We start from the raw sequence: 27838 nt of genomic DNA, 5'->3' as shown, positions 1-27838 counted from the left end.
GTATATAAATCATATTATCTGTGAATAGAAATAGTTTTACTCCTTATTTCCAATTTAGATGGCTTTTATTTCTTTTTCTTGCCTAGCTAGAACATTCTTGCCTTGCTCTAGCTAGAACTTCCAGTACAGTGTTGAGTAGAAATGGTGAAAATGAGCATCCTTGTCTTATTCCTGATCTATAAGGGGTAAAGCTTTCAATGTTTTACCATTGGGTATGATGTTAGCAGTGAGTGTTTCATAAATATCTTTTATCATCTTGAGGAAGTTTCCTTCTAATCCTATTTTGTTGAATGTTTTTATCATGAGAGCGTGTTTGAACTATCAAATGTTTTTTCTCCATCAATTGAGAGGATCTTGTGGCTTTTTATCTTCATTTTATTAAGGAGATGTGTTACCCTGATCCATTTTCATAAGTTGAACCATCCTTATGTTCCTTGGGCAAACCCTGCTTAGTCATTGTGTATAATCCTTTTAATATGCTGTTGGATTTGGCTTGCTAGTATTTATTTCATTAACAATTTTTGCATCTGTATTCATAATGATTATCCACCTATATTTTTCTTTATTTGTCTCTGGCTTTGGTATCAGGATAATGCTGGCTTCATAGAATGAGTTAGGAAGTGTTCTTTTCTGATCTATTTTTTAGATGAATTTGAAGACAGTTGGTGTTAGTTATGGAAGTGTTTGGTATAATTCAAAAGTGAAACCATCTGGTCCTGGGCTTTTCTTTGTTAGAAAGCTTTTTTGATTACTGATCCAGCTTTTTTACTTGTTAGAGTCTTATTCAGATTTTATATTTATTCTTCAGCCAGTTTTGGTAGTTTGTGTGTTTCTAGGAATTTATCCATTTCATTTAGGTTATCTAATTTGTTGGTGTACGCTCATAATAACTTCTTACAATCCTTTTTAGTTTTGTAAGATCAGTAGCAATGTCCCACTTTCGTATTTTATTTTAGTAATCTGAATCTTCTCTCCTTTTTCTTAGTCTAACTGAAAATTAGTCAACCTTATTGATCTTTTCAGAGAGCCAATATTTTTTAGTTGTTTTTCTATATTGTCTTCTATTTTCTATTTTCTTTATCTTCACTCTACTGAGAATCATTTCCTTCCCTCTGCTAGCTTTGGGTTTAGATTGTTCTTATTTTCTTAGTGTGAAGTTCGGTTAGGTTATTGTTTTGAGCTCTTTCTTCTCTCTTAATGCTATACATCTTCCTCTGAGTACTCTTCTCAATGTATCCCATAAGTTTTGGTGTTTTCAGTTGTTTTGTTTTCATTAATGTCGAAGTATTTCCTAATTTTTCTTGTGATTCCTTCTTTGATCTATTAACTGTTTAAGAATGTATTGCTTAATTTCCACACATTTATGTGTTTTCCAAATTTCTTTCTGTTAGCGATTTCTAATTTTATTCCACTGTTGTTAGAGAAAATATTTTGTATGATTTCATTCATTTTTAATTTATTGGGACTTTTTGATGGGTGAATATAGAGTTCATGCTGGAGAATGGTCCATGTGCACTTGAGAAGAATGTATATTCTGCTACAGTTGAGTTAAATGATCTATCCATGTCTCCTAGGTTAGTTGGTTTACAGTGTTCTTTAAATTGTCTATTTTCTTCTTTATTTTTTTTCTAGTTCTGTATGTTATTGAAAATAGGGTGTTGAAATCTCCAACTAGAATCAGAGTAGAATTTTCTGTTTCTCCCTTCAATTCTGTCAGTTTTTGCTTCATATATGTAGAGGCTATATTGTCATATTGCATATGTATTCCTAATTGTTGTATTTCTAGTGAGAGTGACCCTGTTCTTAATATATAATGCTTTATTTGTCTCCTGAAATAATTTTTTTACTTAAAGTATGTTTTTGTCTTGTATTAGGTTAGCCACCCCTGTTCATTTTTGGTTACTGTTTGCTTGGAGTTTATTTTTATCCTTTTACTTGCAACCTAGTTGTATCTTCGAGTCTCCTGTAGAGAGCATATAGTTAGACCATGGGTCATTTGTTTCTTTTCCATTCTGCCAATATCTGACTTTAGTTGAAGATTTTGACCCATTTACATTTACAAGTAATTACTATTAAGGACTTACTTTTTCCATTTTGTTATTGGTTTTCTGTAAATCTTATATGTATTTTTTGTTCCTCAATTCCTCCATTGTTGACTTTGTTTTTGTTTCTTCTTTTTATGTGTGTTGGTGTATGATGTGATGCTTAATTTTGTTCCAACTTAACTAGGATAAGGGGGAAACAGCATTTTTGGGCATATTTGTGAATGTGTTTCTGGAAGAGATTAGCATTTGATTCAGTAGACTGAGTAAAGAGATCTGTCTTTACCAATGGGGGTGGGCATCATCCAATCCACTGAAGGCCTGAATAAAACAAAACAAAACAAACAAAGCAAAGGAAAAGTGAATTCCTTCTCTCTCTTCTTGAGCTGGAAAATACATTTCTTCCTGCCCTCAGACATCAGAGCTCCTGGTTCTTGGGTCTTTGGACTCTGGGACTTACACAGGAGCCTCCTGGTTCTTAGGCCTTTGGCCTTGGACTAGGAATTACACCATTAGCTCCTTTGGTTCTCAGGTCTTTGGACTAGATTAAATTACACTAATGGATTTCCTGGCTCTGCAGCTTGTAGACAGCAGATTGTGGGACTTCTTGGCCTCTATAATCACATGAACCAACTCCTATAATAAATTGTCTCTGATATATATCCATATATATCCTATTGGTTCTTTTCTGGAGAGTCCTAACTAATACATACAGCTTTTGAAAAGATTTTATTTATTTGTTTTATTTTAGAGAGAGAGAGAGAGTGGGGAAAGGGACAGAGGGAGAGGGAGAGAGAGAATCTCAAGCAGACTCCATGCTGAGGGTGAAGCTCGACATGGGGCTCAATTACACGACCTTGAGATCGTGATCTGAGCCAAAATCAAGAGCCAGACACAACCAACTGAGCCACCTAGGTGTCCCACATACAATTTTGATTCCCTTCTAAATGTCCTTTTCTGTAGAGTTTTTAGTTATTTTTGTAGTGGTTGTTCTGGGGACTACAGTAACAATCTAGCTTGAATTAATACAAACTTAGCTTCAAAAGTATACAAAATCTCTGCTCCTATACAAACTCATCCCTCCTGCCATGTTGTTGTTGTCAAAAACTTCATCTTTATGCACTGTGTGCCCAATTAACATAGATTTATAGTTATTGTTTTATGTATTTGTCTATTAAATCATATAGGAAAAAGAGGAGTTGAAAATATAATTGTGCTGGTTTATATTTACTTATATAGTTACCTTTACAGTGTTTTTTATTTCTTCATATAGTTTCAAGTTACTGTCTAGTATTCTTCCATTTCAATCTAAAGGCATTTTAGCATTTCTTTTGTAGCAGGTCTACTAGTGACAAACTCCATGAGCTTTTCTTTACCTTGGAATGTCTTGACTTCTGTCCTATTTTTGAAGGATAAATTCACTTAATATAGAATTCTTTGTTGGATAGGGTTTTTTTTTCTTTTAGCACTTTAAATATGTCATTCTGCTGCCTTCCAGCCTCCATGATTTTTGATGAGAAAATGGCTGTTAATCTTATTAAGGATCCCTTGTATGTGGTGAACCACTTTTGTCGGTTTCAAGATTCTCTTTTTGTCTTAGACTTTCAACAATTGTATTATAATGTGTCTTGCTGTGGATCTCTTTGAATTTATCTTACCTAGAGATTGTTGAGCTTCTTAGAGATATATAAATTTGAAGAATTTTTGGCAATTATTCCTTCAAACATTCTTTCTGCTCCTTTTTTTCTTGTCCTTTTGGAACTCCCATTGAGTGTATCTTTTTTTTTTTTAATTTTATTTTATTATATTGTGTTAATCACCATACAGTACATCCCCAGATTCCGATGTAAAGTTTGATGCTTCATTAGTTGCGTATAACACCCAGTGCACCATGCAATACGTGCCCTCCTTACTACCCATCACCAGTCTATCCCATTCCCCCACCCCCTCCCCTCTGAAGTCTTCAGTTTGTTTCTCATAGTCCATAGTCTCTCATGTTTCATTCCCCCTTCTGATTACCCCCCTTTTCTTTATCCCTTTCTTCCCCTACCGATCATCCTAGTTCTTATGTTCCATAGATGAGAGAAATCATATGATAATTGTCTTTCTCTGCTTGACTTATTTCACTTAGCATTATCTCCTCCAGTGCCGTCCATGTTGCAGCAAATGTTGAGAATTCGTTCTTTCTGATAGCTGAGTAATATTCCATTGTATATATGGACCACAGCTTCTTAATCCAGTCATCTGTTGAAGGGCATCTCGGCTCCTTCCATGATTTGGCTATTGTGGACAATGCAGCTATGAACATTGGGGTGCATATGGCCCTTCTCTTTACTACGTCTGTATCTTTGGGGTAAACACCCAGTAGTGCAATGGCTGGGTCATAGGGTAGTTCAATTTTTAACTTTTTAAGGGACCTCCACACTGTTTTCCAGAGTGGCTGTACCAACTTGCATTCCCACCAACAATGTAGGAGGGATCCCCTTTCTCCACATCCTCTCCAACAATTGTTGTTTCTTGCCTTGTCTATCTTTGCCATTCTAACTGGCGTAAGGTGGTATCTCAGTGTGGTTTTGATTTGAATTTCCCTGATGGCTAATGATTTTGAACATTTTTTCATGTGTCTGTTAGCCATTTGTATGTCTTCATTGGAAAAGTGTCTGTTCATATCTTCTGCCCATTTTATGATTTGTTTATTTGTTTCTCGTGTATTGAGTTTGAGAAGTTCTTTGTAGATCTTGGATACCAGTCCTTTATCTGTGGTGTCCTTTGCAAATATATTCTCCCATTCCGTGGGCTGTCTCTTAGTTTTTTTGACTGTTTCCTTGGCTGTGCAGAAGCTCTTTATCCTGATAAAGTCCCATAAGTTCATTTTATCTTTTATTTCTCTTGCCTTTGGCGATGTGTCGTGAAAAAGGTTGCTCTGGCCGATGTCATAGAAGTTGTTGCCTATGTTCTCCTCTAGAATTTTGATGGATTCCTGTCTCACATTGAGGTCTTTCATCCATTTGGAGTTTATTTTTGTGTATGGTGTGAGAGAGTGGTCAAGTTTCATTCTTTTGCATGTAGCTGTCCAATTTTCCCAGCACCATTTATTGAAGAGACTGTCTTTTTTCCACCGGATGTTTTTTCCTGCTTTATCAAAGATTAGTTGCCCAAAGAGCCGAGGGTCCATTTCTGGGTTCTCTATTCTGTTCCATTGGTCGATGTGTCTGTTTTTGTGCCAGTACCATGCTGTCTTTGTGATCACAGCTTTGTAGTACAGCTCGAAATCCGGCATTGTGATGCCCCCAGCTTTGTTTTTCCTTTTCAACAGTTCCTTGGAGATTCGGGGCCTTTTCTGGTTCCATACAAATTTAAGGACTATTTGTTCCAGTTCTTTGAAAAATGTCCTCGGTATTTTGATCGGGATAGCATTGAAAGTGTAGATTGCTCTGGGTAGTATGGACATTTTAACTATGTTAATTCTTCCAATCCATGAGCATGGAATATTTTTCCATCTTTTTATGTCTTCCTCAATATCTTTCAAAAGTGATCTATAGTTTCTAGGATATAGGTCCTTTACGTCTCTGGTTAAGTTAATTCCAAGGTAACGTATGGTTTTTGGTGTTATTGTAAATGGGATGGATTCCCTAATTTCTCTTTCTTCAGTCTCGTTATTCGTGTATAGAAATGCAACTGATTTCTGGGCATTGATTTTGTATCCTGCCACCTTACTGAATTGTTCTATAACTTCTAATAGTTTGGGAGTGGATTCCTTTGGGTTTTCCATATAGAGTATCATGTCATCTGCAAAGAGAGACAGTTTGACTTCTTCTTTGCCGATTTGGATACCTTTGATCCCTTTTTGTCTTCTGATTGCTGTTGCAAGGACTTCTAGTACTATGTTGAATAATAGTGGCGAGAGTGGGCATCCTTGTCGTGTTCCTGATCTTAAGGGAAAGGCTTCCAGCTTTTCCCCATTGAGAATAATGCTTGCAGTAGGCTTTTCATAGATGGCTTTTATGAGATTGAGAAATGTACCCTCTATTCCTACACTCTGAAGGGTTTTAATCAGGAAAGGATGCTGTATTTTGTCAAATGCTTTTTCTGCATCAATTGAGAGGATCATATGGTTCTTGAGTCTTTTCTTGTTGATATGATGTATCACATTGATTGATTTGCGAGTGTTGAACCATGCTTGCATCCCAGGTATGAATCCCACTTGGTCATGATGGATAATCCTTTTAATGTACTGTTGGATTCTATTAGCAAGGATCTTGTTGAGGATTTTGGCATCCATATTCATTAGAGAAATCGGTCTGTAATTCTCCTTTTTGAGGGGGTCTTTGCCTGGTTTGGGGATCAAGGTAATATTAGCCTCATAGAATGAGTTTGGTAGCTTTCCTTCTGTTTCTATTTTTTGAAATAGCTTTAGGAGAATAGGTATTATTTCTTCTTTGAATGTTTGGTAGAATTCCCCAGGAAAACCGTCTGGGCCTGGAGTTTTATTATTTGGAAGGTTGTTTATCACTGACTCAATTTCTTCATAGTTAATTGGCCTATTTAAGAAATCTATTTCTTCCTGTTTCAGTCTTGGTAGTTTATAGGTTTCCAGGAAGGCCTCCATCTCTTCCAGATTGTTTAGTTTTTTGGCATATAGCTGTTGATAAAAGTTTCTAATAATCCTTGCAATTTCAATGGTGCTGGTCGTGACCTCTCCCTTTTCAGTCATAATTTTAATAATCTCAGTCCTTTCTCTTTGTTTTTGGACAAGTTTTGCCAGTGGTCTGTCAATTTTATGGATTCTCTCAAAGAACCAGCTTCTAGTCCTGTTGATCTGCTGTACTGTGCTCCTGGTTTCTAATTCATTGATTTCTGCTCTAATCTTGGTCAACTCCTTCCTTGTCAGTGGGTTAGGCCTGTCCCTCTGTTGCTGTTCCAGTTTCTTGAGGTGAGAATATAGAAACTGCATTTTAGATTTTTCTATTCTTTTGAGTGAGGCTTGGATGGCTATGTATTTCCCCCTTAGGACTGCCTTTGCAGTATCCCATAGGTTTTGGACCGTTGTGTATTCATTCTCGTTGGTCTCCATAAATTGTTTAATTTGTTTTTTGATTTCCTGGTTTATCGAGTCATTCTTGAGCAGGATGGTTCTTAGCCTCCAAGTGTTTGAGTTTCTTCCAGGTTTTTCCTTGTGGTTGAGTTCCAATTTCAGAGCGTTGTGGTCTGAGAATATGCAGGGGATAATTTCAATCTTTTGGTATTGGCTGAGACCTGTTTTGTGTCCCAGAGCATGATCTATTCTTGAGAATGTTCCATGGGCATTTGAATAGAATGAGTATTCTTTGGTTCTGGGGTGTAGTGTTCTATATATATCTATGAGGTCCAACTCGTCGAGTATGGCATTCAAAGCCTTTGATTCTTTGCTTAGTTTTTGCCAGGGTGTTCTGTCTATTTCTGATAGTGGGGTGTTGAGGTCCCCTACTATTACTGTGTTCTTATCTATATGTCTCTTTATTTTGGTTAAGAGTTGGCTTGTGTATCTTGCTGCTCCCCTGTTGGGGGCATATATATTAATAATTGTCATATCCACTTGTTGAATACTTCCTTTAAGAATAATATAGTGCCCTTCTGTATCTCTCTCTATGGCCTCTAGTTTAAAATCCAGTCTATCTGATATGAGAATTGCTACTCCAGCTTTCTTTTGAGGTCCATTTGCGTGGAAGATGGTACTCCATCCCCTTACTCTAAGTCTGAATGCATCTTTGGGTTCAAAATGAGTCTCTTGTAGACAGCAAATGGATGGGTCATGTCTTTTTATCCAATCTGCAACCCTGTGGCGTTTTATGGGAGAGTTTAAGCCATTTAGATTGATAGAGATTATTGACAGATATGATTTTAATGATGCCATTTCTCTTTAAAGTCTTTGTATCGGTTGTGACTTGCTGCTCTGTATCACTCTTGGGGCCTTTTTACCTTTATAGAGCCCCCCTTAATATCTCCTGTAGGGCTGGTTTCGTGGTTACGAAATTGGTTAATGATTGGCGATTTTGGAACGTCTTTATTTCTCCATCAATTCTGAATGACAGCTTTGCTGGATAAAGGATCCTTGGCTGCATGTTTTTCTCTGAAAGAGCTTTAAAAATGCCCCCCCAAGCCTTTCTCTCATTCCAGGTCTCTGTAGACAGGTCTGACGTAATCCTGATACCTTTGCCTTGGTACGTGAGAAATTTCTTTGCCCTGGCCGCTTTCAATACTGTATCCTTGGATCTAATATTTGCGAATTGCACTATGACATGCCGTGGCGTAGGTTTGTCCTGGTTGAGCTTGGATGGGGTCCTCTCTGCCTCTTGGACACGAATGCTTGTTTCCCTTGCTAGATTAGGGAAGTTTTCAGCTACAATTTGTTCAAATATCTCTTCTAGACCTCTGTTTTTCTCCACCCCTTCAGGGATGCCGATGATTCTGACATTGGATCGTTTCATAGAGTCAGTAATCTCCCGTAATCTACATTCGTGGGCGTGGATTTTTTTAAGACCAGCTTCTATTTTCGTTTTTTCTTCTACTAACCCATCCTCCAATTCGCTAACGCGTTCCTCTGCCTCGGTGACCCTGGCCGTCAGAGCCTCTAGTTTTGACTGCATTTGGCTCATAGAATTTTTAATTTCTGTCAGATTCGCTCTCATTTCTGCCCTTAGGGATTCTATATTCTCAGCAACGCTTTCTCTGATGCTTTTTTCAAGTTTACTCATCATCTTGACCATTGTTGCTCTGAATTCCATTTCTGATAATTGGGATACATCCATATGTATTAATTCTGTGGCCGAGGCCAATTCTGTGGCAGAGGCCACAGACTCATTATCTTTTCTTTGCTGGGGGGGACTTCTCCTTCTCGTCATTCTGATGAAGAGAGATTGCAGGGTTGTCCAGAGCCCAAGTGTTGACTGGGACCCAGGCCGTGCGCCCTTGTTTTATAGAGATCTTAGGGATGTGGGCTTCTTCCTTAAAGAGTTTATTTATTTATTTGAGAGAGAGAGAGACAGTCAGCAAGAAAGGGAACCCAAGCAGAGGAGTGGGAGAGGAAGAAGCAGGTTCCCGGTGGAGAAGCCCGATGAAGGACTCCTTACGGAGCGTTGTGATCACACCCTAATCCGAAGACAGGTGCTTGGTGACTGCGCCACTCAGGCGCTCCGGGTTGTGGGCTTCTTGATTTTTCAGCCTGCCTTCTGGGGGAGGGGCCTGCCTGCAGGTACTCAGAAAACCCTGTTTGGGTAGAGTCTCTGTGTCCCTTGCGAGGGGGGATGGGGATGGGCACCCTGTGAGCCGGTATTTCCGGGCTTTTGTTCTCTGGCGGCTTTCCCTGGCGGTTTGCTATGCCTCTTCTGAGAGAGCAGCAGCGGCTGAAATTCAGCCTCTGTCTCAGAACAGAGGGATCGCGGATCGTTCTCCACTGATGTTCTGGCCACTTTAACTCTGTTTCTGTTGGTGCTGCTCAACCCTGCAGCATCCCGGGCTGTGCGCCCCACACCCGGCGTCCCAGCCCTCACTTCCAGGGCCGGCACGTCTCTGTCCTTTGTGTTTCCAACCCCGCCCGCCGCCAGCCGCCCCGCGCGGGCTCCCGGAGCTCCCCGTCTCAGTCTGGTGTCTCACGGGTGCTGACCGCGAGTCCGCCTGCTCCCCCGTGCAGGTGGCCCTCCAGCCGCCAGCCGCCCCGCGGACGCTCCCGGAGCTCCCGGTCTCAGCCTCGATCCAGTGAGCACACCGGAGCTCCGGAGCTCCGTGAGATGCTTGGTGGTGCACGCTCCCGGCTCACGGACTCAGTCTGCCGTTTCCAGAGTGCGGGTCCGCGGTCCGCCCGCTCCCCGGTGCAGGTGGCCCGCCAGCCGCCCTGCGCGCGCGCTCCTGGAGCTCGCGTTCTAAGTCTGTTGTCTCGCGGGTGCCGTCCGCGAGTCCGCCTGCTCCCCCGTGCAGGTGGCCCGCCAACCGCCAGCCGTCCCGCGTGCGCTCCCGGAGCTCCCTTCTCAGCCTGCTGTCTCAAGCGTGCGGGTCCGCGGTCTGTCCACTCCCCCTTGCAGGTGGCTACCGCTTCCCGGCGCCCTGACACGGCGGCTCCCTCCCCCTTCTGTTTAGCTTCCGATATCTGTGCGCGGTTTCACGGCTCCCCGCTTCGTACCTCGATACTCAGCGCTGGAGATGTTCATTTGTAGAGATCCAGATGTATCTTCCTGCGTCTCAGGCTGATTCCGTGGATATTCCTGCTGGTCTGGTACCTATCCAGCTCAACTCAGGGGACCGGCTGAAAAAGGTGTCCCCTACTCCTCCGCCATCTTAACCTCCCCCCTCCATTGAGTGTATCTTGATGGTGTTCTTGATGGTGTCCCACATGTAACTGAGGCTCTATTAATTTTTCTTTGTTTTTTTTTTCCTTTCTGTTCCTCAGAGTGGATGATCTTAATTGGCCTGTCTTCAAGTTTGCTGATTCTTTTTCCTGATTGTTCAGATCTGCTGTTAAATTTTTCATTTCATTTATTGTACTTTTCAACTCTAAAATTTCTAGTTGGCTCATTTTATACTTTTTATTTTTTCATTGATATTTCCTGTTTGATAGGACATTGTTTTCCTGGCTTCCTTTAGTTATTCATTCCTAGTTTCCTTAGTACTTTGGGCATAATTAGGACAGTTGATTTAAAGATTTTATCTAGTAAGTCCAATAGCTGGAGTTCCTCAGGGGTAGTTTTTCTTATTTTGCTTTTCTTGTTTCTTTGAATGCTTCATAACTTTTTGTTGAAAACTGAACATTTTTAATATTATAATGTGGTAACTCTGGAAATAAATTCTTCCCTCTTTCCAGGGTTTGTTTTTGTTGCTCATAGTTTGTAGTTGTTTAGTAACTTTTCTAGACTACTTTTGTAAAGACTACATTCTTTGTCATGTGTGGTCATAAAGCCTCTGGTTAGCTTAGTGGACAACTAGTGAAATTTGACAGACTTCTTAAATACCTGGAGCCAAAAGCAAGCAAACAAACAAAAAACACTCTCCCAGGCTTTGCAGATTAACTGTGTTGAGGTACACTCCTTCAGTGCTTTTAGCCAGGCTATTTACATCTCTGCTTTGTCCTTCATGTCCCACATGTGCAGAGCCCAAAGGTCAGCCAGATGTGAAAGACTAGGGTGTTCTCTAGCTTTTTCTAAACATGGTTCCAACCCTGGGCATGTATGTGCCCCTTTAGATTCCCTAGTGTATGTGGAACCTTTCAAAGTCTTTATTACGCCATGTATTTTTCTCCCAGCATTTTCTTCCCAGATTTTTTCATCGTGTACTGTGTTCTTGTCTGTTATCTCTTGCACCAGAAAGTCATGTCTCTTATATTTCCTTTAAAATGATTTTGGCAGATGCTGTCCAGGAGAAGGTTCCAAAGTGGGCAAAACAAAGGCAAGCCCCTTAGCCAGTCCTTCAGGGAATCTAGACATGTCAAACCATGTAATCACAGTTCCATGAGAGCAAAGTCCATACTACCCCCTCTGGTATCAGCAAACCACACCAGGAACACGGGCTTCCATCCCCACAGATGCCACCAACCTGGGGAGTGGGGGATAGGAAGTGAGTAAGTTAAAACACCACAGTACTCTTTTACCAAAATATAGCAGTTTCTTTCTTCATTAAGCATTCCCCTGACTGTGGTAAATTTTTAAATTAGTTTCCAGAGCTCTGATAAAGTTGATTCTGACAGTTTTGGCCAGCTTAATTGTTGTTTTAGTGAAGGGACATAGGTTTGGAGTTCTCTACTTTGCCATTTTCGGCAATGTCACTCTCATATTTGTACAATTTTAAAAATCATTTTTGGGGCACCTGGGTGGCTCAGTTGGTTGGGCATCCAACTCTTGATTTCACTTGGGTCATGATCTCAGGGTCATGGGATCAGGCCCCACATAGGGCTCTGTGTGCAGCAGTGAGTCTGCTTGAGGATCCTTTCCCTCTCCCTCTCCCCCTCCGCCTGCTCGCACTCTCTTTCTCTCTTTCAAATAAATGGATGAATCTTTTTAAAAATCATTTTTATATAATTTTCTGTGAATTGTGTATTCACTTTGTTCATATTTTGTTGGGTTATTAACTTTTTCTAATTCATTTACAGTTTTTAACGTAGTAGGGAAACTAACCACTTGTCTATGATGGGAGTTCCATTTACATATTTCTCAGTTTGTCATTTGTCATTTGTCTTTGTGATGGTTTTGCCACTCAGGTTTTTTCATTTTTCTTTTGAGTAGTTAAATTTCCAGTCTTTTTCTATCATGACTTCTGGACTTTGGAATCCTAATTACCAGAGGCTTTCCCTACTCTAAAATTATAAAATGTTTCATCCCTGTTTTCTACTAGAATATTTATGGCTTAATTTTCTCACATTTAAATTCTTGATCCATTTTTTATTTATCTTAGTGTAAGTTGTGATTAATAGATCTAACCTTTTTCCCCAAGATGTTCATATTCTTGAAGAAGAGATATTCTTAAGTTTAACAAGTGTTTATTAATATCAGGTAGCTCCTGTGAAAATATGAGCAGTTAAATTACTGGCATTGCTCTTGTTTTAGGATGACCTGGTTTTTAATCCTAGCCCTTGTCACTTAATCACTGTATGAACTTGGGCAACTCATTCACCCAGTAGGAATCTTCTGTTTTCCAATCTGTACGCAAGGATAACAGTTTCTGCCCAGGCTATCACATGGGGCTATTACAAAATTAGCCAAGACAATGTCTATGCCAGGGGCTGTGGGTGCATACAGTGCTAACCCCAATGTAAGGCAGTAATAATGATAAGAATGAAGTCATGGCGGCACTTTATATTTGAATGGTACTCATTCCTATCTAAATACAACAACCTTGAGACAATCCAGTGCAGTGTCTGGCACATAGTAGGTACCTGATTAGTATTTGTTTGCATATTTATTGAATCTCTGTTGAATTCTTACTATTTGCCAAGAACTACTATTTACTTCACTGAGCAAAACACACCAAACTCATGAACTCATGGAATTTATGTTCTGTTGGGATTGAAAAGTACAATAATCAAAATAAGTAAAATGTATGGTATGATAGCTAGTGAATTGCTAAGGAGAAAAAATAGTCAGGTAGAAGGAAAGAAGGGTTGAGAGATGCAATTCCAAATCGGGGAGTCAGAGAAAGTCACTCTGAGAAGGTGACATTTGTACAGAGACATAAAGGAGGTGGGAAGGAAAGTGAGTTGTGTGGCTGCCCGGAGGAAAAGCCCAGCAGGCAGAAGGAACAGCAAGAGCAAAGGCCCTGAGGTTGGAGGATCAGCAGAGGCTAGAGCAGCTGAGCACAATAAGCAAAGGGGAGAATGTTGGAGAGTAAGAGAAGGCAAGGAGCTGAGGAAGGAGGCCCGATCATGTACAGCCTGGAAGGGCATCATAGGGAGTCAGGCTTTTATTCTGTGAAAGGTGGAATGCCACTGGAGGGTTTCAAAGAGAATAGTGACATGGCATGACTTGGGTTCTAACAGGAGCCAGGATCCCTCAGTCTGGTGTGTGCAGAGCAGATTGAAGAGGGGCCAGGGAAGAAAGCATAGTGCCATGAGGAGGCCCTTGCAGGCATCCAAGCAAGAAATGATGGTGGCTTGGGCCATGTCAGTAGGAGTGGGAGAGCAGGAAAGTGGGTGGACTCTAGATCATTCTTGAATGTAGAGCAGAAGGCTTAGTGGTAGATTGGATGGGATGTGGGGTGTCAGGGAAAGAAAGGGGTTCAGGATGACTCCAAAGTTTTTGTTGGATCGATGAAGGAGTCACCAGTTTTGCGCCTGAGGAAACTGAGGCACACAGAGGTTAGGGGACCCCATCCCAGGCCTGAGCACCGGCCCACTGAGCACCGGCTCCCTTGTTCCTCGTTGCAGAGGAAGGGCTGGAGAGGTGCGCAGCCCCACCAGGTGGGCAGCCTCACCCTCCGACTGCCCGCTGGTGCTGCGGAAGCTCATTCGCAAGGAAGACCTTCGGGCCGGCTGCAAGTGCATGGTGAAGGCACCCCTGGTAACCGACGTGGAGCTGGAGCGCTTCCTGTCTGCACCCCGCGACCCCAGCCAGGTACTGGTGTTTGGGATAGTCTCAAGCCAGAGCCCCACCAGCACCGCCCAGCTCCAATGGCTGCTCGACACACTCTACAGTCACCAGCAGCAGGGCCGCGCCTCGCCCTGCATCCAGGTTGGTCCTGAGCCCAGCTGAGGAGGCCCCAGGGTCCAGGCACCAGGACCCCCATGGGGAAGACCCCCACAGGGGCGCTAGGACTGACTGAGCATCTGGGCGAGAGGCTGCCTTTCAGCCTCAGCACATGGGCCCCCTTTCACTTCCGTTTATCCCTGGGCCTTTGCACACACACTTCAACACAGGCTGCCATGTTTCGCCTCTCTGCTCTCTCTCTCTGGCTCATCCTCTTGTCCTGAGACGAATGTCACCACATCGAAGTGGGTGCTCTTTCTGACCAAGAACTTTCCTGCCATTTTCATCCAGAGCACTCCCCATAGCTTGTGGTTATGGATTGCTGTGAGTACTTGAGCAGAGGTGGACTCACCAATGGATACTGAGGACACAAGAATGTTCACAGACTGTGGCCGAGTACCTACTGTGTGCTGGCCCCGTGCCAGGCCCCAGAGGGGCTCCCAGCATGGTGGGGCAATAGCTATAGCAGCCCTGAGAAGGGCCATGAAAGTTCAGCTCCGGGGGTTCGGGAGCTGGGAGCAGGATCTCCCACCTCCAGAGAGTCAGGGAGGGTCTCCAGGAGGAGAGGGTTTGGGCAGGTGGGTGAGCGTTCCCACCAGGGGCAGCAGCCTGTGCAAAGGTGGTCAGGGAAAGAGGCACTTGAGGTCCCTGTTCATTGTGGTTGAAGTCTCAAGGATCTGTCAGGGCTGGTCCTGTCCTGGCTGCAGGTCGTTTCTGAGTCTTATCATCATCCTCCCTCAGTTGCCATCCCTGGCAGGGTTAGCACAGTTCAGGGGTAACTCCATCCCAGCCCGACTGGGGCAGAGGATGCCATGTGAGCATGTCAGCTTTGCGTCCACCTGCCGACTTCCTTCAAATCCTCTTGGCCCTATGTCCTCTCTGATCTATTGTCTGCCCCTTCTCCCTTTACTACAGTCTTGAGTTCCAAGTTTTTGTGTTTGCCCTCGGGATACCCTCTCTAGCTCTCCTCCCAGGAGCACGGCCTCCCTGACCCCATGTGCCCACCCTTGTGCCTGCACTCCAGCCAGTGCCAGGAGCTTGGCATTGGAACCCTTCTGACTGTACACCAAAAGCCTTTTTACTGATCTTGTACAACCAAGCTGTGTATGTTTTCTGGAGTCAACCCCAATTTACATAGACTTAGTGAACACTTATTGAGTCCTGCCCTGTGCTCATGGATGTATAGACAGATAGGATCCCTGCCCACATGGGAACCTAGAGGAGCCTTTAGTTTACCTCAAGGCTATTAATTGTTCATTAATAGTCACCGTAAACATAGGATGCATGGCGGTCCAGCCTAGCCGTGAGCACCATGAATGGGGACAAGGCCTGACCTGAGGTAGTTGAATCTGAGGGAGGAGTGGGCAGTGGGATTTGAGGGGTGCAGAGGACAGATCCAGAGGGAGGTGTCAGGCTTCACAGTGACCCTGGTTTCACTATTCCAGTGTGCGTGATTAAGGCAGAAATGTTCCTTAACTTTGTCTTGCTCTGAAAGCTAGAACACCAGATAGAGTTCTGGATTTCACAGTTTATTTTATTTTTAAGATTTTATTTATTCATTTGAGAAAGAAGGAATGTGAGTGAGAGAGTACAAGCAGGGGGAGCAGCAGAGGGAGAGGGAGAGGGAGAAGCAGACTCCCAGCTGAGCAGGGAGCCCAATGTGGGGGTCCATCTCAAGACCCTGAGATCACGACCTGAGCCGAAGGCAGACGATTAACCAACTAAGCCGCCCAGTTGCCCCTGGATTTTACATTTTAAATTGAAACATCAGGCAGGACAGCTGGAGGCACCTGGAATAAAAGGCAGAGAAAGACAGAAAACATTATACATTAGCCATTTTAATGGATTTGTAGCATCCAGAAAGAAGGAAAGGAAAGAGACCAGGTTTACTCTGGATTGACCAGGCCCCACCTTGAGATGTAGGTTTGATTCAGGTCCCAGCACTGGATTTAATGACAGGGAGGTTTCCAGAGGGGCAACCAGCAGTGGTAGAGGGTAGAGGCATCCTGAAAATGGATATACCCATGAGTGTGGTATACCTTCAAATCTCCAGCAGGTCCTCTCCCAGGCAGAGGGAACAGTCAAGTCCTACAGACCCTGGAGGCTGGGGCTAGTGGCTGTCATGTGGTGGGGGGCAGTCATCTCCATGACAACCTTCACCAGCAGAAGGCCCTAGATGGACCCAGATGCCTCGATGGTCATGGTAATGGTCATGGGAGCCGGGAGGGTGCGCGAACAGCCCATTGAGCAGGAGTTGGGAGGAGGTGTTGAATGGGGCTCCAGGATGCCACGGGAACCTAGCCAGCCTGCGAATGCAGGAATCTGAGCACATCCTCTTGGCGTAGGATTGATGGGCACTTACTTCTGTCTTGGCAGTGCCGGCATGACCCCTACCGCCTGCTGCGGTATGACCTGGACAGCTCCCTGCAGAAGGACCCGCCCCTGCTGGTGAAGAAGTATGCCGTGGTGCAGGGGATGGTGCTGGTGAGCTGAGGCCGAGGGGGGCTCACCGCCAACTGCCTGCCATAGCCGCAGTCTCCCACAGCCCCTACCCTTGTGGAATCACGGATATGCGAGCGGAAGGAGAGAGGGTCTGTGAGGTCTGAGGCCCAGAGAGCAGAAGGCCTGACTGAGAGTTACCCAGCACATAGAGCCAGGGCTAGAGTCCAGTTTCCTGTTCCCAGCCTGACCCCATGCGTCCCTCATCCTGGAAGACTTAAGGGAGCAGGACACACCTAACCCAGAGAACCAAATTCTCTTCATCTGTTTTTGCTTTGTTTTGTTTTAGAGATTTATTTATTTATGTGTTTGTTTATTATATAAAGAGAAAGAGTGTGAGCAGGGGGAGGGGCAGAGGGAAAGGGAGAGAGAGACTCCTCAAGCAGACTCCCCACTGAGTGTGGAGCCCCATGCAGGACTCGATCCCAGGACCCTGAGATCATGACCTGAGCCGAAATCAAGAGTCAAACATTTAACTGACTGAGCCACCCAGGCACCCCCTCTCTTCATCTGTTTTTAAGTAACTTTTTACCAAAAACAGGGCATCGTAAAAAAAAAATGTGTGTGTGTGTGTATTCATTGTAGAAAATTTAGAATATGCACTTTAGAAAATAATGACTTCCCCATATTACCCAGATTGCCTCATTTGTTCATGCAGCAAGTGTGTATGGGCCCTTGCTAGATCCAGCACAATTGGAAGCCCTGGGGCACACCTGTGCCCACATTTTGGCCTCTGGCTTTTTCAGTCTTTTTTCTGACCTTGGGGTCCTGCTTTTTTAATTGTGATTTTAACCACTGCATAAGAATTTGTCATTTGATTTCTCTCCCTGTGAGCCTTTTGTTGGACATTTAGTTTATTTCCATGTTGGCTGGGTGGGGGACATAACAAATAACGCTCTAATGGATATCTTCGCACAGAAATCTTTGGACAGGTGTCTACTTGATGGAGACTGACATTAGAGGGTGGGGGTTCAGAAAGCAGTAGGATAAGAGTCCTACTCCCATCCCATGGGACCAGCTGATCGGTGCATAGGGATAAGCTGGCCAGCTGGCTGTAGGTGGGTGTGGTGGGGCCCTCTGAGCAGGAAGAAATCCTTCTGGCCCCAGGGCTCTGGAGCGCTGGTGTGTGAAGTGGCATCTGAGCAGGTGGGCCATCACAGGGCAAAGGTTAGGACGGTGGGGCTACTGTCTGACTTGGGAGGCCTCGATGGAGAACAAGCTCAGCACACCTCACTGGGCGGCTTGGGGAGGGCAACACCCATCCCCCCACCACCGAAACCATCAAACAAAGGCTTGGCTTCTGGCACAACGCTTACCACAGTCCCCCCTGGCCTGAGATTCAGTGCTGGTGTGCTGAGGGCCTCTCCCACTGTGTCCTCCTGTGTGTCCACAGATGTTCGCCGGGGGGAAGCTTCTCTTTGGTGGCTGTGTTTTGAATGGATATGGCTTCAGCAGGCAAAATCTGCTGAAACAGATCTTCCAGGCTCGACACGACTGCAAGATGGGCTACTTCTTGCCAGACAACTACAAATTTAGGTAAAACAAGAAAAACTCGGTATCCAGGGTGGGAGGAGGGCTTGCTCTGGGAGGGGCGCTGGTGGGGACAGAAGCTGGCAGCAAGCAGAAGACTTCACAGGTGGCAAGGGGGAATGAGGCCGTGATATTGGTTTCTCTGGAACACAAGTTGGGGGGAAGGTCCCTCTTGGAGAAAGGGGGACATGGGATGGTTTGCACAGTGCTGGTTTCCGGGGGTGGGGGGGGAATCATGAAGACAGGTTTGGGTAGGGGTCCTAGGGACACCTCCACCTTTTGCCCCATCACACCCCACCCCATCCTGTGTGTAATCCCGGTCCTGCTTGTCTCTTTACAGCAGGTCCTCGTAGACAAGAGTCCTTCATGAAGTGAGCTCAGGCCCTTGTGAAGGGAAGTGGGGTGGTACTGGCTTAAGGCTGCCTCTTGGCCACTGAGGGCAAGCTTTTCAACCAGGTGATGCCCATCTGTTGAGTGCCTCTCAGGCCCAGCTTGGGTGAAATTAACAAAGGTCATTCTTTTGGCTCAAGAAGCATGCAGCCTGGTCCAGGGAAGGAACCCACCATTTATGACATTGCTGGAGGCTATGTTAGGAGTGGATTCTGAAATGCCTGGGCTGTACAGTGCAGCGAAAATCTTACTGGGTCAGGCATCCCAAGACAAGGCGGGAGCCCCAACTCTGGTCTTTATAGGCCGGGGGACCATTCGCCTCCCTAATCCTCATTGTCCTCACCTTTAAAATGAGGATGGTAATTCCCACCTCTTACGAAAGTGTGTTTGCTGAAGTGCCATATAAACCATAAAGTGGGGAGCAAACCCACGCACAAAGCATTGGCTGTCTGCACACAGGGGCTCCCTGTGCCTGCACCCCCAGCACGCTGAGTCCGGACAGCAACCCCAGCCCGCTCCCACCAGGCCCTTCAGCTTTCTAGGAGTCCTGGTGCCGATTTGTCCCCAGCACACTGAGTTTGAGCCATGCCAGAATGTCTGCCTGACCCTAAACAGGTTCCTCTAGGAGGAACCGTAGAGGTCACACACTGACCGCAGCATCCTGGATCACTTAGTAGAGAAGGCAGGATCCCAAGGAGCCCGGGGACAGCAGGAAGGGCAGATGCTGCGAGGGGCAGAGAAGAAAGTCACTGAGACCCCACCGCCTGAGACTCAAGGAGGACTTGGCTAGCTCATCGACAGTCCCAGGGAAAAAGGGAAACAGGCTCTGGGTCTGCTCAGGTTCCAGAAAAAACTATCTAAAAACAGAAGGGGTGGGGAGGATGCCATCCGGAAGGCCCAAACAGAAGATGAGCGGAGGTCACTGACAGGTGCCAAAGACAGCAAGCAAAGGCATTTTCAGAGTAACAGACAGGGTGCTTGGGGCTATGGTAGATGGGGAGTGAGAGAGGCCAAAGCTAGTTACAAGGAGATGTAGCTCTTCATTTGGCTTCCATTGTCCCTTACCCTCTCTGCCTCAGCTCCTTTGTCTGTAAAGCAGGACTAAGTTTTCACTGCCCTGCGTTGTGCGGGGTAGATGAGTCAGGCACGTGTAGAATTCTGGCACATCACTAACATTTATTGAGAGCTTACAAGTTACGGTTGTTAGTGCTGTTGGTATTATTAGAATGAATTCTGGGCTTCTAATTTGTTTTATGCAAGGGTTCTGAAAGGACTTCATGCTTACCACAGATTTCAATAAGTTTTTGAGGAATGGTGGAGAGAGAATCAACAAACTACACACATACAGACACACACACACACACACACACACACACACACACACGCGCGTGCACGATCCAGGTTTTTGAAAGTGGAAAGGGAAGGCTTCCTGAGACTATAAACCTGTAGGACTCCTCTTAATTCTAGAATGGCCTCTTAGGTTGGCAGTTTGAAAGCACTTAGAGAAAAAAGGGAATGGAATTCGAGGAGAAAATGTTGCCATCACAACAGTTCTTTTTTTTTTTTTTAAAGATTTTATTCATTTATTCGACAGAGATAGAGACAGGCAGCGAGAGAGGGAACACAAGCAGGGGGAGTGGGAGAGGAAGAAGCAGGCTCCCAGAGGAGGAGCCCGATGTGGGGCTCGATCCCATAACGCCAGGACCACGCCCTGAGCCGAAGGCAGATGCTTAACCGCTGTGCCACCCAGGCGCCCCCACAACAGTTCTTTTATCTACGTCAGTGAATCCAGCACCTCAAGCTCAGCGGGGTAAAAGTGCGCAGCCGCTTCCCGTCATTGTCTCTGAGGGCCTGGGGCTGACGGCCGCAGCTAGGTGCTGCTTGCCTGGGGTCTCTCATGCATCACGTCAGAAGATGACGGTGGCCGGAGTCATCTCGAAGACTTGCTCATTCCCATGCCTGGCTGTCCCTGCAGACTTTCAGCCAGAACGCTTAGACCTGGCTTTTCCGTGTGGCCCAGACTTCCTCAGATACGGCGGCTGGGTTCCAAAGCGAGTGTCCTGAGACACAGCCAGGTGGGAGTTGTGTTGCCTTTTATGACTTGGCCTCCTAAGTCAGGTAGTGTCACCTTGCACTGCATGTGAGTCCCTAGGGCCAGCCCACACTCAGAGGAGGGGAATGAGACCACACCTCTCGATGGGGGGAGTGTCAAAGAATTTTTGGACATGTTCTATAACCAGCCACTGGTCCGATTCCTTTTCCAGCAGGGTAACTAGAATACTAGTGAGACACGCTGGCGGCCTAGAATATCTAGCTTCAAGAAAGACACTGGGTGAGATCTCTTGATATGCTTGCGAACAAGATGGCTCGATGCGGCTGAGGCAGCTGCTTGGTCGGCCACACCCAGCAAGTGGTGGTCAGCCTGCAGGGCGGACCTCTTGTGGTTGGCCCGTCCACTCGTCCCTCAGTATGCGACTTGGATGTGTTCGTGGAAGGTGGACCGGTCAGCTGTGCCCTAGATGGGGAAGGATGACGGAATGGAGGTTGGCAGTGGGCTCAGCCACCAAGCAGTGGTTTGGGAGGAAGTAGGACATACGTTCACTTTTAGGTTTGGGAAGTTTATGGTCAGCAGATGCGGAGGGGCCAGCATGACAGACCGCTATGCTGCAAAAACGTCTCAGAAGTCAGAGCGAGCGGTGTAGCACAGGGGAGATGCGGTTGCTGGAGTGCTAGTGCTTTCATTTCTGGGTCCTCTTTTACAAGAGGGGGCTGGCAGACAGCCTCACAACCAGAGCGCTGGCAGGGGGGTGGCGAGGGCCCTCACTGTCCCTGGGAGGGAATCATTTCTTCCTTGCCAGAGTAGACTTTCAGTCGGCTTGGTTTCAGACAGCTCTAGTGGGAGGATTTGAGGCAGGGAGGTGCGAGGGAGAGGAGACAGGTCTGCAGAGCAAATGCAGGGAATGGGCAGAGCTGGAGGACAGACCCAGAAGGCCTGGGCTGCTCACTGGGCACTCAGTGGAGTCAGCCACAGAGACAGCCCTCTGTCTCGGCTTGGGGTCTGTGAGGCCACCATGGAGAAGCAAGGGCTGTGAGCAGGAAGAAGAGCTGGGTCTGTCTGTGGCCAGCAAGGGAGCTTGGCTGCCTAGGGAGGCAGGGTTCCCCACTGAAGCCTCCCAAGCCCCAGCAGAGAATGGGGTGGGTCCCTGCTGGGCAGTAGACTGGTTGTGGCAGAGCAGAAGGGTGGAGGCAGGCCAGGCCAAGAACAGCTTCGGGAACATTCATGCAGGCCTGACGAGCCAGCTCTGCCCTGAGGAGCAGGCAGTGGGTTGGCAAGGGGCTCGGGTCTCTCTGCACCTGTTAAGGCATGCCAGCCCAGAGGGCCGGGGGTCCTGCATCATGTGGCCCACCTCCCTTCTCTCTGGGTCCTTTGCTCAGCCCCTGGGCCCGGCACATAGAACCCCCCGGGGACATATTCGCTGAATGAGGATCTAGAGCTGATTTCATCCCCAGAAGGCAGAGGTCAGGTCAGACTGAGGAAGGGCTGGTTGACAGAGTGTCCACTGATAACCAGCTGCCATGGTCATCCGGCCGCCCGTCATATACCTTCAGTGAAGGGAGGCTCCTCTTCCCGGAAGCAGCCCCTGCTTTTAACCTCAAAGTCACGCCACCCCTACTGCCTGCCCAGCCTTGTGCTCAGCACTGGGGATTTGGAAGTGAACACGATCTCTACCTGCTTTACCTTCACCGATCCAAAGATGCAGAAATCGATAAGAAAACAAGGAAGGGCACGAATCATTACAGGAATGCAAGTCAAACCACAGTGAAATGCCACCTCATACCCTTTAGGATGGCTACTCTCAAAAAAACAAAAGCAAGTTTTGGCGACGCTGTGGCAACACTGGAGCGCACGTGTGCTGCGGGCGGGAATGGGACACGCTGCAGCCGCTGTATGGCGCTTGCTCAAAAAGTTACACATAGAATTATGACCCAACAGTTTCACCTGTGGGTAGATACCTAAAAGAATTGAAAGTGGGGTTTCAAAGAGGTATTTGTACACCTGTGTTCACAGCAGCATTATTCATAATATCTAAGAAGTGGAAGCAACCCAAGCGTCCATCAGTGGATGAACGGATGAAGAAAATGTGGTCTGCGCATGCTGTGGAATATTGCTCAGCCTTAAAAAGGAAGGAAATCCTGTCACAGGCCACAACGTGGATGCACCTCAGGGACATTATGCTCAGTGAAACGAGCCAGTCACAAGAAGACAAACACTGCATGATCCCACTCACATGAGGTCCCTAGAGGAGTCAAATGCACAGACAGAAAGTAGGATGCTGGCTGCCAGGGGCTGGGGGAGGGGAACGAGGAGTTTGTGTTTAATGAGGACAGAGTTTCGGTTTGGGAAGATGAAAGTTGGGAGGTAGAGAGTGGTGTTGGCTCCACAACAATGTGAATGTACTTAATGCCACTAAAATATGCAGTGGAAAATGGGTAAATTTTAGGTAATGTACTTTTAAGCACAACTTAAAAGTGGGGGGTTAGGGAAGATGCTTTGTGGTTGCAGCTGAGGGAGGGGGAAGGAAAGGGGCTGTTTTCCCGTTAGCGAGGTCCCAGTGCAAGGGTTGATTTGGTCTCCAAAGCCCACCCTCCCCGCTCTGGTAACACCAGGTCCCATTTTCCACCGGCCCAGGGCCAGGCTCCCCGGCTGCCAGTAAGTTTCTTTTGCCAACACAGCCCCAGGCCTGATGGAGGGTCTCACCTGGGGGCACTGCTGACGCTCCCCGCATCCTGGTTCCCCTGACACACTCATCACGTAACCTGCTATTGGCAGCTCTCACCGAGGGGTCCTTTTCTGGTGCCTCACTCGGCTGGACTCCCATTTTTCCGTTTACCTGTGCTTTGAGTTCCTAGGAAATGCTGAGCTGTGACCCATCCAGAGAGGCGGGCACAGGGGGGTGGGGACAGGGGACAGGAGCAGGTTGGGTGGGGGCAAGGGGAGCCCTTAGCATCACCATGGTGTTCAGGAAGTCTCAAGGGACCCACTCCCAGAATCTGCTTTCCTGCCCAAGATCAAAGGGGACAGGAGAGACAGCTCAGTCCATACCTTCATTTTTACTTTTTCTAGGGTTTTCAAAATGATGGAAGGTGCCTTCCTCTCCCCTCCCCTGCTTGCCTCTTGTCCCTGAAATGCCCTGCCCTCAAGCAAGTAACATAGCAGAGGCTTAATAAATATGAATAAACAATGAATAAAAGGGCCTGTCCTGTCTCTGTATTCATTAGTTTCCTAAGACTCCTGTAACGGTGGTCCACAGACTGAGTTGCTTAAACTGAAATGTCTTATGTCATGGTTCTGGAGGCCAGAGACAGAGGTGTAGGCAGGGAAGTGCTAAGGTGCTGGGGAAGGCCTTGCTGCAGGCCGGTCTCCTGGCTTCTGGTAGTTCTGTGGCTTGTGGCAGCATTATTACTCCAGGCTTCACGTGGTGCTCTCCTGTCTGTGTGTCTGTGTCCACATTGCCCCCTTTGCTTATAAGGACACCAGGTATGTTGAATTAGAGGTCCACCCTACCCTGGTATAACTTCCTCTTCACTCATTACATCTGCAATGACCCTATTGCCAAATAAGGTCACATTCTGGAGTACTGGGGGTTAGGACTCCACCAACCTGTGAGTTTGGGGAGGGGGACACAAGCAGCCCATAAGACTGTACATGATGGCTTATTTTCTTGGCCTCCTGTGCTCTCTCCTTTGCTCACTTTGTGGAGCCCTCCTGCCCCACAGGGGGTCAGTGCTAGGTGAACAGGTGCCGCTGACATTGAGTTAGGGTGATTCCAGCCTTACAGAGGCCAGAATGAACAAGCTCCAGGGAATCTCTGGGTCCCCAGGGGTCAGGCTCTCCCTTTAACCACCTTGGGGAAGAGAAGGCCTGCACCCTTTTCTCTATTGGAGCTGGAACACTAAATGGCAGTGCCAAATGAGGGCTACTTACTTGGGGCCCCCTCTGGCTGTGCCTCTGCTGACCCTTGCCCTCCATTCCCTGCCTCCCCTGCAGCATTCCAACCTACACCCCAGTCCTGGAAGACCCCAACTCAGCCAAGAAAGCAGTATCGGAAGATATCCAAGAAAGCTTCTCCTCGTTGTCCGTGGGGGACAAGATGGAGGAGTCCCCTCCTGAAGCTGAGAAGAAGTAGGTGGCCACCCCAGCCCCGGGTCTGAGGGGCCCTCCTGAGGTCAACAGAATGGGCATGGCTCACAGCAGGGCCCCTAGCTCTGCCACAGGCTACAGAGTTCATGTGGAACTAAGTGGCTTGGGGAAGTCACTTCCCCACCCCCCACACCCGGGCATGGGTCATCTCCAACCATCCCTGCTATGTGACCCATTTAGTCAACATCATGTCCAGCTGGGCATCAAGCCCGCTCCCTGAAGCTGCAGGCAGTGGTCTGGGTGGTGGAGATTGAGGCCTTTTGTAGACTGCAGTGAAACCCTACAACCCAGACCATCAGTCTGAGAAAGGTGGAGACTGCCTGCTGTCTCCCTGCAAGAAACTTTCTAGATCTGTCAAAAGTCCACTAACTTGACCATGTTAACTGAAGAGAATTAGGTATTCTGCAAGAGTGTGAAGATCACACAATTCTTATGAAGATACACAAGCAAAATTGTGGGCATCTAGAAAGGTCACAGGTGCCTCTGGGACCACCAGGTTGGAGCAACACCCAGAGGCTTCAGCTGTGCAAGGCGGAGGGCAAGGCCCACTTCTGCTCAGGCCAGGGCAGGGCTCTGAGAGCTGTCCCCACCAGTTCTCTCCACCCATTTCCCAGCATTTGCTTCTCTCTATTTTGATTTTTAGAATGAAACCACCTGAAGTGGATCTGCCTGTTCTCAGCAAAGCCAGGAGGGGCAGTAAGAAGGCAGTCCCCTGGAAAAAACAGGACTCCAAGAGATGATGCTGTCCCTACGGCTACCCAGAGCTCCAAGCCTGGACACAGCTCCTCTCACATGAACCCCAGCCCTGCCTCCCAAACTTCCCACCCCCTTTCTCTGAGCCTCTGCATAATAAATAAGCATGCCTCCAACATCTGGGTGAGGCCATGGGATAGGATGGCTCCTGCAAGGCCCCCCAGAGCACTATTCTAGGCTGAGTCCATGGAAACTTGGTTCCTCTGACCCAGAGCTTCCTCTGTGACCAGTTAAATCAGCCAGAGAATCCCACATTCCCAAGGAAACAGATGTCTCACTCCAAGGGGGCCAACCCAAAGGGTACCTTAACCCTGGGGGGGGGGCGGGTTGTGGATGGGACTAAATTGTGCCCTCCTACCCTTAACAGGGTGGAAAAAGGCTCCACTTCTGGCCCAGATGGATAAGAGGGGGTGAGAGAGAAGAGGGAGGAGAGAGACAGAGAAGGAGAGGAGGAACAGATGGAAGAGAGACAGAGGGAGAGATGGAGAGCCGCTGAGAAGTGAGCAGGGGGAGGACTGAGGGAGGAGTAAACTAGAGAAGAGGGAGAATAAGGGAAAGGGACATGGAATGGGATGGAAAAGATGGTGACGGGCCAGGCCCAGGGGCCCTTTAGCGGCACCCCAAAAGCCAGAGCACCTGTGGCTCCCCGTGTGTTGATGTCCCCATGTAGTCCAGCCTCAGTGCTCTTTGGTGGATTAGGTACCCCTTCCCAAGCTGACAGGCCTGAAGAGTCCTTGCCAGCTTCAGGGCCCAGAGATGGCAGCCCGCTCTCTGCCTCTTGTGCTGACTACCCACTGGTGGTAGTCACCAGCTCTGGGTCTGTTTGTCTGAGGCTCCTGAGAGCCACTTCGCAAAGCAGGGCCTGGACCCTAGAGGGTCTGCCTGGTTCTCCAAACTTGGAAAAGACTTCAGGCCCCGATCTGTGGGCAGTGTTTGGTGATGTGCTCTACACTTAACTACGTGTGCCTCTTTGGAATAGATGCTTATTAATCTGAATTTTTTGAGGTTTAATTTTTATCCTTTGTAGCATTCAAAGGCTTGTTTTGAATTATACATTTATTCCCCTAGAAATGGATTTGAAATGACATGCTATGTTCTTAAGCCTGCATCCCTTGATACGTAAGGGTTTGATATTTGCTAGGGGCCCTGGGCATCTAACTACTCTCCCCTCCATACCCCCCTTCAGTGCACAAGGGCATACAAGGATTAGAAGGCAAGGGCAAGCAAGTTCCACCTCTGTCTTGGCATGCAGGCACCCTCCAGCCCCTCAGGCAGGACTCTGGTAAAGATTGGAATGGAGATACTGCCCCCCCCACCTTCCTCCCTGAATCGAACCCTTGGGCCTGCATGCTAAGTTGTGTACTTCAGAAGCTGCATGCACAGGGACCACAGAACTGTCTCTAAAGGGCAGGCCCCAGCCCAACTCAGGGTGCTTGCCACACTGAAAATGGACCAAAAATGAGCAGACTTGAGCAGGGACGTCTCCCACTGGTGAAGTAGGGCCCAGTGAATGTCCAGTGCTACATAATCGTCCCTTGAAGAGGAGGGAGAAAAGGGGGAGCCCCTTTCTCCACAGAAACACCAGGAGAGGGGGATAAGGCTTCACCCCCTGACAATGCCCCCAACAAACCAGGTATGATGGGAAGATGTGAAATTATCTGGAAGAGTCATAAACTCTCATCTGACTAGAGCAGCTAGACTTTGCCTTCAGGCTCCCTCCTGGCATCATCTTCCTTGGATTAGGGAGGTCCAAGGCTTTCTAAAGCCAAAAGGTGTAGCATGACTCAAGTGGACACTCCAGAGATAGCAAACACATGACATACGTACTACTGCTGTTCTCCCCAGGTCCTTGCAGGCATCATTAATCAATCACAACACTTTGAACTCAAGTGATGCTTCAGAAAACATCTTTAGCACAAAGGTCCAGGCAGCCACTGCCAATTAACTACCAATCTTTGCCATCCATGAAGTAGTGCTCTCCTCTACCTGGGCCTCAGGTTTTAGAAAGACTTCTTGGGGGAAGAGAGGGTGGAATTAGAGCCGGAGCCTAGAGGGTAGGTTTTGTTAGGAGGCCTTGCTGTGTGCTAGCAGGAATGTAAGGAGTCACCCAATCACTCACCACCTAGATACTCAGTCAATCAGGGGGACATTTAATGGTCAGTAGCCCCAGGGCCTCTAGGAAATGGGAGCAGGACACCCTTATCACTGAGCACTCTTTC

At 46.9% G+C, this 27838-nt stretch overlaps 1 protein-coding gene across 4 annotated transcripts in view; it reads left to right on the top strand.

The window, feature by feature from the left end:
- C4H3orf20 (chromosome 4 C3orf20 homolog) overlaps positions 1 to 26080 on the top strand; it is a 96857-nt gene extending 70777 nt beyond the window's left edge. For 3 of the 4 annotated variants that reach the window (XM_002920692.4, XM_034658818.1, XM_019801213.2), the window contains 5 exons: positions 13927 to 14230; positions 16622 to 16729; positions 18138 to 18280; positions 24714 to 24848; positions 25510 to 26080. In XM_002920692.4, the coding sequence (XP_002920738.2) occupies positions 13927 to 14230; positions 16622 to 16729; positions 18138 to 18280; positions 24714 to 24848; positions 25510 to 25606 (787 nt within the window). In that variant the 3' untranslated portion in view covers positions 25607 to 26080. The remainder of the gene's footprint in view (positions 1 to 13926; positions 14231 to 16621; positions 16730 to 18137; positions 18281 to 24713; positions 24849 to 25509) is intronic. The other variant, XM_034658819.1, reaches the window with a different exon arrangement.
- The last annotated feature ends 1758 nt before the right edge of the window (positions 26081 to 27838 follow it).

Source organism: Ailuropoda melanoleuca, chromosome 4 (assembly GCF_002007445.2).
Source record: "Ailuropoda melanoleuca isolate Jingjing chromosome 4, ASM200744v2, whole genome shotgun sequence".
In the NCBI taxonomy this organism is placed as follows: domain Eukaryota; kingdom Metazoa; phylum Chordata; class Mammalia; order Carnivora; family Ursidae; genus Ailuropoda; species Ailuropoda melanoleuca.
Note: the sequence above shows the minus strand (reverse complement) of the source record. Positions and strands in the feature narration are given on the sequence as shown.